The 12,601-nt window shown below is 35.4% G+C and overlaps 1 protein-coding gene across 1 annotated transcript in view; it reads right to left on the reverse strand.

The window, feature by feature from the left end:
• Positions 1-12,601, reverse strand: part of CD47 (CD47 molecule) — a 43,710-nt gene that overhangs the window by 12,207 nt on the left and 18,902 nt on the right. The window contains exons 3-4 of the mRNA NM_001080721.1: positions 10,846-10,935; positions 812-919 (exon numbers count right to left, since the gene is read on the reverse strand). Coding sequence (NP_001074190.1) covers positions 812-919; positions 10,846-10,935 — 198 coding nt within the window. The remainder of the gene's footprint in view (positions 1-811; positions 920-10,845; positions 10,936-12,601) is intronic.

The following is a 12,601-nucleotide window of genomic DNA, read 5'->3' on the forward strand; positions in this document are numbered from 1 at the left end:
TTCATCTTCTTCTTCCCTGTGTCCTAACTCAAGAGGCAAAAGGAGTTGCCAAATTTATGTTCCTAAACGTTACTCTATTACACTATCCTCTATTCAGCCCCAAAATAACAATGGCTCTCTCCAGTCTATACTGTAGGTCCCAGGCTATTTCTGCTGTCCTTCCATGTGCCACACAGACTTTCTCTCCACTCCCATCCCCATCCTCCAAATGCAAGCAGTTTCAGACAAACTTCCCACATTCATTCCCACTTCCATGTCTTGGCAAATGAAATCTGCCTCTGTAGTAGGTTGAATGATGGCCCTAAAGATATGTCCACCTTCAAATCCCTGGAATCTGTGAATATTAACTTATATGGCAGAAGAGTATTACATTATATAGCAAAGGATGATTGAGTTAAGTAAGGATCCTGAAAGGAGGAGTTTATCCTGGATTATCCAGGTGGGCCCTAAATGCAATGACAACTGTCTTTGTAAGACAAAGGCAGAGGGAGATTTGACAAAGACACCATGGAGAAAGAAACTGGAATTATGGTGCCACAAGCCAAGGAGTTGCAGACTGCCAGCAAACGCCAGAAGCTAGAAGAGTCTAAAAATGGATTTCCTCCTAGAGCCTCAGGAGGGATTACAGCACTGATGACATCCTTACTTCAGATTTATGGCCTCCAGATCTGTGAGAAAATTTCTACTGTTTTAAGACACCCACTTAGTGGTAATGTGTTACAGCAGCCCTAGGAAACTAACACATGCCCCCACCCCCACCAAGCCCTCATCTACATCAATCCTGTCTTCCTCATATATCTCTGTATCTTACCTGGGACGAAAAGAATGGCTCCGACAATGACAACTATAGTGAGCACTAGTCCACCAACAAATAAAAAAATGGTTTTCTCCTTCATAATACTGGATTTATATTTAATTGCTTAAAAAGAAAACAAAGAATTAAATGAACCCAATCGCAGAAAGTAAAGCCATTTCTGTAACTTATAAAGTGCACAAACTGATAACTTACTATAATTTAATAATCTTTGAGGAACAACTCCTTTGTATGTCAAACCACCTCAAATCTTTCTCATAATAAGTCAAACTCTAAATATTATCCTGTCAGTATAAATATGGATACTGAATTTAAAGGTAATGCTTTGTTCCCTTATACTTTAAGAAATAAAAATTATGTATATCAGGCTTTCTCAATTAAGGCCTTATTAATAACATTTTGGGCCAGATAACTGCTTGAGGGGTGGGATTGTTCTGTGCATTATACAATGTTTAGTAGTATCCCTGGCTTCTACTAACTATATGCCATTAACAGCTCCTCAGTGGTGTCAATCAAAAATGTCTCCAGACATTGCCAAATGTTCCCTGAGGGGCAAAACTGCCTCAGGTTTACAAGTGACATATATAACACTGATGAAAAATAACTGGCTACTTAGTAATATTGAGAAAAAGAGAACTTTATTTCATCTTATAGAAAATTAGGGAAGCATATGGAATTCTAGGCAATTTTATTTTGAATTAGAATAAACACTGGACAAATCATACCTTCTTGATATCCTGGCAGTAAAAGTGCTCAACTTGTTCAATTAAAATAATTTCATGAAATTAAACTATAAACAATAGCATTCATCATACATGTTACTGTTTTTGATGCTAGCTCTACTGACAAGTATCTGGTACCTTCCCTGAAAGAATAGAATAAGCTTAAAAATATTATAGTTGCTCCTTAAATAACATGGGCTAGGGGCACTGATCTCCTCTACCCTGAACAGCTAAAAATCTGAGTATAACTTTTGACTCCTCAAAAATTTCAGTACTAGCCAATGTTGACCAGAATTTTGCTTTACCAGTAACATAAAGTCGATTAACACATATTTTGTATGTTACATGTATTACATACTGTATTCTTATAATAAAGTAAGCTAGAGAAAAGAAAATGTTATTAAGAAAATCATAAGGAAGGGAAAATACATTTATAGTATTGATCCATAAAAAAGATCCATGTATAAGCAGACCCAGAGTTCAAACCATGTTGTTCAAGGGTTAACTGTATTTCTTTTCCTATATATTTACCTTTTGGGTTTTGTTTTGGCTAATATTAAAATTAATTTTTCACCAGGAAATTTGACAAGAGTAACCTAAAAGCAGACTGAGTAGCAAACGTATTACTGAAATTCTGCTGTGTTTCAGACAGATGATATTTTTCATGTCATTAACCAAGGAGTGTCCTGAGGGGAAGATTTTTAAAAATGTTATATTTAGCATTTAATTGGCTCCATTAAAATGACAAATAGGTCAAATATACTAAAAAGAATAAGTAAACCTTTAAATGACCATAATAAAATCTATGTATAAGGTATTAAAACCTAGGATCCATTATAACCTATGGTTAAGATGTTAAAGTACAATGCAGGCACCTGAAGATTTTTTAAATCTCTATCTGTTTTAGGTTGCATTCATACTTTAGATTGTAACCTCAAATTTATTCTCTTTAGGGGCAGATGGAGGGTTAAGCAATAATCGGTCCTGAAGCTGAGTAATCGAATTCACATTCACCAGAAAAGAGTGAGAATCAATCTGGCAAGTTCCCCAAGCTTTCATTTGATCCATCCAGCCTTGAAACTTATAGGACTAGACTCAGTTATGCTCCTGACTTATTATAAGGCAGATTTTCACATCTTCCTTATTTTCTAGGCTCAAACATGGTCTAGGATGCAATTCCACATGTAGTCACAAAAGGCACAAATACAGTTAAGAAAAAAAAGAAGCTTTCTCTAGACATGTGTCAGGTTTTCCATTTAATCCTATGCATACTGCTAACTAAATAGAACTTGAGAGTTCTGCAAAGAGGTCATAAAATAGGAGCTGTGTTTCAAATGTACTTCACAGTCAATCAAACATTCATAAGAAACTCTTCCAGGTTTAGTTCAACGTATAAAAGAGCTGCTAAGATCAAGCAGCAAGAATTCACCATAGAGTACAGTAGAAGTTCATGCAAAAAGGCAGACATATTACTCTTAACAAAAATCAGAGTGTGAATCTCATATAAAATTCCACCGTCACTCACCAGAACGGTCATCTTCTACCAAGGATGACCTGTACTGCACGTCATAATCATCCAAAGTCCCTGGTTTGTCTTAGGGTTCACTCTTGGTGCTGTACACTCTTAGATTTGGACAAATGTGTAATAACATCCATCCATCATTATGATACCATACAGAGTATTTTCACTGCCCTAAAAATCCTCTGTGCTTTGCACCCCTGTCAACCACTGATCTTTTTATGGTCCCCACTGATGTGCTTTTTCCAAAGTGCCACATAGAGTCATACAGTATGTAGCCTTTCAGATTGATTTCTCTGACTGAGTAATATGTATTTAAGGCTCCTCCATGTCTTTTCATGGCTTAACAGCTCATTTCTTTTCACTGCTCAATAATATTCCATTGTATCGATGTGCCACAGTTTGTTTATCCATTCACCTACTGTAGAGGAATAAAGCGGCTATAAGTATCTGTGTGTAGGTTTCTATGTGGATATAAGTTTTAAATTTCATTTGGATAAATACCAAGGAGCGCAAGTGCCAGGTCATATGGTAAGAATATGTTTAGTTTTGTAAGAAGCTGCCAAGCTGTCTCCAGAGTAGCTGTACCATTTTGAATTCCCATTAGCAATGCATGACAGTTCCTGCTGTCCTGCATCCTCATCGGCATTTGGTGTTGTCAGTGTGTATATTTTTAACACAAACTTATAACCCTAGTCCCACCACAAAGGAATACCAAATATATGGGTAAACTATCACATTTCTGACAACAAATTAGGAATTCTAAAATTTTCCTCTTTTACATCTTCTGTAACTATATAGCAAACTACTTCTCAGAAATGAGCTAGATTGATTAATTCATTTGTTTTAGGAATATTTACCATGTACCTACAATGTAGCAAGCCCTTTTCTTAGCCCAAATCATGCCAACTGAAGGAAGGTAAAAGTAGAAGATTATGCAATGATAACTGATTGTGCACCTATGTGCATATTACCTATGTGATAATCACTATTCTAAATGCTGGCACTGAACAAAAAAACTAAATACTCCTGCCTTAAGGCCCTTATACCTTACATTTCAGTGTGTGTGCGTGTGTGTGTGCGTGTGCATGTGTTGGGAGGAAGCAGCAGGAGTGAGGATAGAATGTTACTCCCTGATCTTCTTTCCCAATTCAAGAAATAAAAGGTATGGGTCTACTCTAGACTAAAAAAAGCCCCAAATTAATGTTAATAAAAAATGACATGTCCCTCTAGCCAACTGACGCAACAGCTAATGTTATGAATAGATACTCCATTTAAGTTTTCCTGTCTCCTTGTGACTGCTATAAAGGACATATAACACAAAATGTAGGTTGTGGTTGATAAAATCTAGTGCAATTACCATATCAACCTAGAGATCAAATAAAATCTACCATCTTAGTTTTCATGATACTCCAAAGATGGGATTCAATATGCCCATATAGGTCTATGCAGACCTCAATCTATCCAATCAACAAAACCTAAAAATCTAGTAATTCAATACCTGCTTACAGACAGGACATTTAAATGGTCCCTTACTGAGAAGAAATGTGTGGGAAATATCAGAAAGGGAAACAGAACATAGAGACTCCTAACTCTGGGAAACGAACTAGGGGTGGTGGAAGGGGAGGAGGGCGAGGGGTGGGGGTGAATGGGTGACAGGCACTGAGGGGGGCACTTGAGGGGATGAGCACTGGGTGTTATTCTTTTTGTTGGCAAAGTGAACACCAATAAAAAATAAATTTATTATAAAAATAAATAAATAAATGGTCCCTTACTGAGTGATTAGTGAGTCAGATAAAAAGGCTAACCAGTAAAGGGTAATGCATACCAGATTAAGAATAAATCATAAAGGGAGACATGTTTGATTTCATTATTACAGTGCTATTTTCTGCCATCTCCAGGAGAGTAATTGTAGGATATTTTTGGTATCTGTTAAGTTGCAAATCGATATTATCTTTGAATCAGGATAAAGCACATCTGATTGCTTTTAAATGAAATTACAATTTCAAAATTTTTAATTTAAATTTAAACTTAAATTACTATTTTATAAATGTTTAACATACTCATTTAAAAAATAATGAAGGCTATGAATCTGGTGCTGGAGAAAAAGAAATATTAATGCCAATTAAAAACTGATTACTGTCAAAAGGCAAGTAAATGAATCTTACAATAAACTCCATATACTATCCAACTGGCTTTAATGAAACAATTTTGTAAACATGAATACCGACACATTCCTGATCTATAGGAACCAGAAATAAAAAATGTCAAGCCACTGTGCAGTAAGTACTTTGAATACAAAAGATTAAAGAAGTGCTCGCTTCGGCAGCACATATACTAAAAAAGATTAAAGAAGATGTCCAACATGCTAACTGCCTTTCCTTGGTTCCAAATGTTCCCTGGTCCTGTGGATGGTGCCATAACTTTAGAACGTATGTAGTAAGTTGGGACGTTTGAATTTGGAAAGGGTCAAAGGAATAACAACTACATTTCTACAAGATTTACACTGCTGAGCTGTAGTTTTGTTCAGTTCCACCTACAACAAAACCAGGGCATAGAAACATTTAATAACAGAACTGTGATAATTATGTGGAGAGGACTACTGGAAGTTCAAGATTATTGAACAGAATTGAGTAAACTTAATAACAAAGTCCTATTAATAGAATCCATCAACCAGGTCACAGAATGATTCTTTGTAATACTATTTATTGTGATGATATTTTTTACCTTCCTGGACAGAAGTTTTCTAGTGCAAGTTAGTAGATGTCCTCACTTCTTCAAAAACGATTTTTCTAATCTACAAAGAAATTCTCTGTTCCATTACATTCTTATTATGCATGCTCATGACCTAATTACTTTCAGTGTTAATAAGCTAGTCCTAAAAATTGGATTCAAGGACTTAGTAGGATCTCAAAGCTGTTCTGAGGATTTTTTTTCCTTGAACTTCCCAATAATGATTTCTACAGGAACATATAACCAAATACTTCTGAGCAGTAACCAAAATCTTTGTGGAATAATCTTGAGCAAGGATTAGAAAAGTTAGAAAAGGACACAAGGATGCCTAGAATGCATGAATCTGAAATAAATTAACAGCAGTCCTCACTTGGCCTACTTCCGATAATCATGAATTTCAGTTACCATGGTTTAAATAACACAAATGCCCCCAAATCACAGTACAAATTTCAGCCATCACAATATATTAACTGAGTACTTGCATGAGGTGCAAACTTCACTGCCATCTCTTCAGTCCATAAATCACCCTGTTAATATCAGATGCATATCTTGATCAATGACCAATCATGTCACTTCTTTCAAAGACTGTTGGTGACTACTCACTGAATATGTGTTACTCAGTTCATGCACAGACAGCAAAGCATGTGTTGTATAACTTCCTTGTCTCCCAGTAACAAATCAATGTGGTATTTTATAATGGATTATCAAAGGAGGAAATTGGGCAGCAAGGAAGAAAGAATAAAGAAATAGAAAGGAATAATGTTGGAAGAAGGATTCAAATAAAACGTAAATGATATCACAAAATAGCTGAATGTGGGAATGTCAACATTACTGCCATTCAAGAGACTCTAAATAGTCAGAGAAACTCGTAAAAGCGAACTTGTTGACATAAACGAGGACAGTGAGTAGGTTGTGACAAAAGGAATGCAGATGTCCCAGAAGTGGTGACTCTGGCAAAAAAACTTTACATACAAGAAATTCTTGGAGATATTGTATAACACTATAAATGCAAAGGATAAAATGCTGGAATCTGATCCAAACTTAAAAAGGAGTATGACAATTCACTGAGGCATAAAAAAAGATGCTTGCTCTGTATTCAAAGTTATATAACGAGGAAGGCAAGCACTGTTCAAACTACTCTTGATGAAACATTTTAATTCTCAGTGTTTTTAATGTTTCAATTTGCAATGTATTAAATATCTTTACTTTTTTTCCATTTCCTAGTAGTGTTATTACTAACAGTAAGGAGTTTTTGTCTTAACAAAAATTTTAAAGGGCATGGAGCAACAGTCATGTTTTGCATTTATTTTAGATTGCTCTTGCAGAGCTTCAGCTTACATGATCATGTTTATGGTCTCATAGTTTTGCGTAAAGACAAGTTCAAAGGAAGGAATGGTAAAATTGATATGCCTAACTCAGAGAATTTCAGAATGTTGTAAGTCCCTGGGATGGAACTGAATCTTCACCCTAATGGAACCAGAGATCTTGGTGGGCAACACTTGAAATCACTTATCAAGCATCTTAATGACAGAAATGACCTGGTGTACTGCCAAAGACCAAAGAAGAAGAGCCCTGGAAATCAGCTAGGAACTTAACTGCCAGTGACATGGGGAACGGGGAGGTGGTATAGCTTTCAGAACAAAAACAAAGTGCCCCTGAAATGTAATACTACTAGAGATTTGTGACTTTAGTTAAGACTCAGTGTTTGATTCTAGTTATCTCTGAGCGGTTTGCTAAGCATTAAGATTCTGCTTAAAAGTTTGTAAGTTACAGATAAAGGCAAAGGTATTTAGGAACATTTCCCTGTAAGAAACCTTTGTCTTCAAAACATAGTCTAGGGCTCACCAAGTCCTGGCTTGGCTTCAGGAATTTAAAAGTCTTCTCAGGCTTCTTCCTCAGTAGGATCAATGGCATCCCGAAATACAGTTCAAGACACATTTCTGGTAGAAAGTAATTCTTTCTCCTAAAAATGAAGGCATAACCTGTTCTTTACCACACATTTAGCCTATGGAAAGTCCAAGTTGAATCCTGGACCACCAAAAGATTGACATGCAGAATCAGAGAAACCACTAAGGGAAACTTCCTTTTGTAAATTATAGACCATAAATGGTAATCTGAAATAGTTAAGGACAACTAGAAATCTAGAAAGTGAAAGTCATGGGTATGAGTTAGTATGAATAACTCAGGGGCTACACGACACCACACTCTAAAAAAACACATAACTGAGCAGCAAATGGAAAACAGAGGGGCTTTCCTGTTTGGTGGAATCCCCAGGCCATACATAGGAGTCCTCATAGAAAGGGTACCAAAAAAAAAAAGGGGGGGGGATTGAATTATATCCATGACTCCCAAAAATGGGACAAAAGGCATATAATATGCACACTTAACATGTCTCAACTGAAATGTGAGTGCTACAAAGCCAGGGACGATATACATTTCACTTCCACATCTCGAGCCTATAAGCTGGTGCCTAACAACTACTAGGCATCCTGTCAACAGATGAATAAATTAAACAAAGTAGGTCTACATTCTGCTCTGTCAATAACAGTTTCATTTACCCAGATATAGGTTCACTCAAAAGAAGTTCAAGACAGGGAAGGTAGTATAGTGTAGTGGTAAAAAGTACTGTTTCAAATCCCAGTAGTACTAGAGAGGATCTGGGCGATTGTGGGCAAACTGTCTAAACTACCTGCACCTCAGTTTTTTATCTACAAAACAGGAATGGTAACAATGGCACCTATCCCCACTGAGTTCCTGCGAGATGTAAATGTGACTGCAGATGCTAGTGCTTTCCAACATCTATCATACGTAGCAAAGGTTCCACAAATACTTAGGTACTCTTATCAAAAACACTTTTACATGTGAGTCCAGACCAGGTGAATCAAGTATAAGGCCCTCTTCCACATCCACCTCCCACATTTACTTGTTTTAAGGAGAGCCTACATAAAAAATTGCCACCAAAATATTTTTTAGCTTCATAACCATGTTCTTTAAAATATTATCAGTGAAATAAATATTTAAAAAGAGCTTTCAACCTAACAACTGAAAATTAAAACAAGATTTTTTTCACCCATCAAATTATTAGCAAAGATTTTAGAATTATGTCAGGATTATGAGGTGAAAAACAGATATTCTCATCTGCAGTAACTGATACAAAGTTTTGAGAAAACATTTTGGCAGTATGTATCAAGAGCCTTAAAATATCTCTACCATTTCCAGTCTTATATATCTTTAACAGAATTCCATAGTATCAAAAAAAAAATTGGAAACATCCTTAATATCCATCAAGATGAGAATTGAGTAAATTAGAGTGCATCTATAAAAGTGGAGCAGAGGCAGCTATAAAAAGATTTCTGAAAACAAGGAGGGAAATCAGGATATAAGTATGTAAGTTATATGAGTCCATTTATGGCTTTCTTTTTTAAAGGAAGATAACAAAAAAATGCACAGAAAAAAGAAAGTGAAGGAGGAAATTCACTAGAATACATTATTTCTAGGTTGCAGGACTTCAGATTTTTGTTTTTTCTCTATAATTTCCTATATTGTATATGGGTTTCTAAAGCATATTTATTATTTTTTAAGTCAGAAAAAAACTGTAAAGCCTATTTTGTAAAAATATGGCTGATAGTGAACAGACTAACTCCTGGTTCAGTCAATAAAAATAATGTCACTAATGATAATGCCATGATCAGCAAACTTCAACCACTTCCATGCAACAAATCACACTACTGTGAAATAATTTCATAATCCTAAAAAAAAAAAAAAAGCTATTCTCTACCTCAATCATATGACATAGGCCTAAGTCTGCCAATAAAGATAAAGGCTTTCCCTAACATCAGGAAAGCCTGAATAGGTCTTGATGGTCTATCAGTCTTTTTCGTGATATAAAAGGCTTACCAAAATTCTAAGAAAATTTCCACAAGAAGTCTAGACACTTTTTTGAAAATAAAAGTTGTGAAATATCTTGACAGTTGTCACTGTTAGCCCTTTTTTCCCTTTCTTTGCTTTTAGACAAAAGTTGAGAACACCTTTGAAATCACAAAGCATTTTTCAGAGTGCCATACATTGAGAAGAGCCCACAGAATACATAATCGGTCATCTCTCTTCCATTTTCATATCACTTTAGATTTCTGAGTAAAACTCATGAAATATACAATAGACCAATCCACTACCACATTTTACTAGCTTTCACTTTTTTAAAGGTTGCAGAATGAAATAAATGAGATTACCATTATTCACACCTTGCCTTGTATAAATGCTAACTGGCCTTCAATGACTGACCATTTCATTGTACAATAGAGAGATAAAGAATAAATCTTACATGTTAAAAGTTTAAATATTTAGACTGTCACCTCAGAACTTCGCCAATTTAGTAAATTTCTGTTACCAATCTGGTAGGGAAATAAAGTATAAGTATCAACCAGAATACATAATACCTTTTCACCTAGGAGTGACAACTCCACATCGTAGATGCTAAATCTGAAATAGCACCAAGATTTACCCTGAGAAGTTCAGTCACATGATTATTATAGCAAAACATGATCAAAAACCACAATTCACCTGTGGCTACTTCCTTAGAGGCTGCAGACTCCTAGTGAAGATGACGAAACACAGTTCAAATGAGGCTTTTCCTAAAATGAACACATGTACATAGACAAGTGCAAACTGGGAAAATAAAGAGACAGAAATCTTAATGCTCAAAAGTGCAATATCCTATCCTAATACTAATGTAGGGCTATGATCATCTCTTGGCCAAAATAATGTGTGTGTGTAAATGCTCTGAAAACACCATAAATGAGTTTAAGGTATTGTTATTATTAGGATTCCTACTATTCATTCTTAAGAAGTTAAAAAAAAAAAAGTGTAGGAATTAAAAGTAAACTGCAGCAAACTGTGGGGGACAATAAACACTTCAAGAAGAATACTGAGACTGTATATTATTATTTATCACATTATCACACTTCCTAATACAACTTACATAAAATATTTCACTAATATTACTTCCCAGAAATAACCTTTTCATCATTAAAACATAAATGAAAAATAGAAATACTTACTCACAATACCAAACTGTCCCCAAGACAGAAGTACAGCCAAAATTGGGAAAATAACAATGAGGATATTTTCATTTGGAGAAAACCATGAAACTGGGAAGAGAACAAAAATCACAATTAATATTTACTATAATCATGTTAAGTCCTGCCACTGAATAGTCAACAATACTTTTATTGTGAAGATAGAAAATAAAAATAATTTATTAAAGCTGTGGCCTTAAAATAATTACAAATTACACAGTTTACTTACACAACAAATTCTATTTATGAAACAAGAAGCTAGTTTGTTTTTTCCCACATTTTTCCTAACCTATGATTTATGGAAGCAAACAGTATGGCAGAGGGGCTGAGAACAGGGCTCTGCAGTCACACGGCCTGGATGGATACCTAACTCTACGTTATAAGCTTTCTGAGATTGGACAAAGTGTTAACACTTCTCTGTTTTCAGTGATCTCAACTGTTACACCAATTCAACATAGTTCCTATGCCTTGAAGGACTATTGTGACTATTAATGAGCTACTACATGAAAAGAGCTTAAAACAAAGCTTGGCTCTGTACCACATACTCAGTCAACCTTCACTACAATGATTATAACCTTAGGTATTGAGGAAACTTCTGTTAAGTGAGTCACATGTTACCTAGTGAAAACAGCCACACGGTCTACATGACGGAAACTGTGACATTAAGACTTCACATAATTTGAGAACTTTTAAAAACTTAAGTTTCACTACATCTTAAGGCACTGATTTTATCTATGAAATTTCTTAACAATAAAGCCAAATAAATGCACCAAAGACATTTCAAAGTTTGCGTGTATGAAGGGCATTTGCTGTTTGAAAAACATTCCTAAACACTGCCCAGAGCAAGCATTCCTCTGAAATCAACCCTATTCATTCAAATCTTCTCCAGCTCTGCCATTCCATATTAGCAGGTAGAGAACCTTGTGGGCTTTCATACCACAATGATGCATTTCTTGTATTAACTTTATGCTAAAACCTGGTCAATGTTCACAATAATATAACAACAGAATATAATTACATTATAAATTCTGTCTTAGAGATACCAGCTTTTCAGAATCCAGCATTTTGTCCTGTACACAGCAGAGACTCAATAGGTTTGCTGTTGAAGGTTCTAATGGTCATGAGACAGTTCAGTGAATGAATGGAAGACGGTTTCATTTTTTGCAGATCTCTACCAAGAGACAGATTTTTCAGATACTTTGAATCAATACCTTAATTTCCAACTGTATTACCGAGTATCTTCCTGCGCCAAAGAAAACCTATTTTAATTTGGCCTCAAATCCTACCAGGGAAAAATTTTGTAAATAATGCTTAGGTTTTCATATCTAATGCCCAAAGGATTTGATAAAAGCTCTATGATCTAATGACTAGTCCTAATCAATTTATTTTCTCTATCCACTTTCTCTATTATTTTGTTTTGTCTACATTAACTCCTCAAATTCTCGCAATTATTATGTGAGGAATTATTAACTCCTCCTTAATGCTGAGGAAACAGAGTCACAGTGAACCAAGGATCTCAGGTATCTTAAGTTTTCATGTCCCAATCAGACTTCTGATACCCCTCCACCTACTCCTCCACCAAATTTCCCCTCTCGGGTTTCTTCATTTTGGTAGTGCTGAATTTTCCAATTATTCAGACCAAAAACCTTAGAGTCATCCTTGACTCTTTGGTCTCTCACACCCCATGCCCAGTCTCAAAGCAAATCTTGTGGGCTCTACATTCAAAATGTAGCCATTA

Source organism: Canis lupus, chromosome 33 (genome assembly GCF_011100685.1).
Source record: "Canis lupus familiaris isolate Mischka breed German Shepherd chromosome 33, alternate assembly UU_Cfam_GSD_1.0, whole genome shotgun sequence".
Classification (NCBI taxonomy): Eukaryota; Metazoa; Chordata; class Mammalia; order Carnivora; family Canidae; genus Canis; species Canis lupus.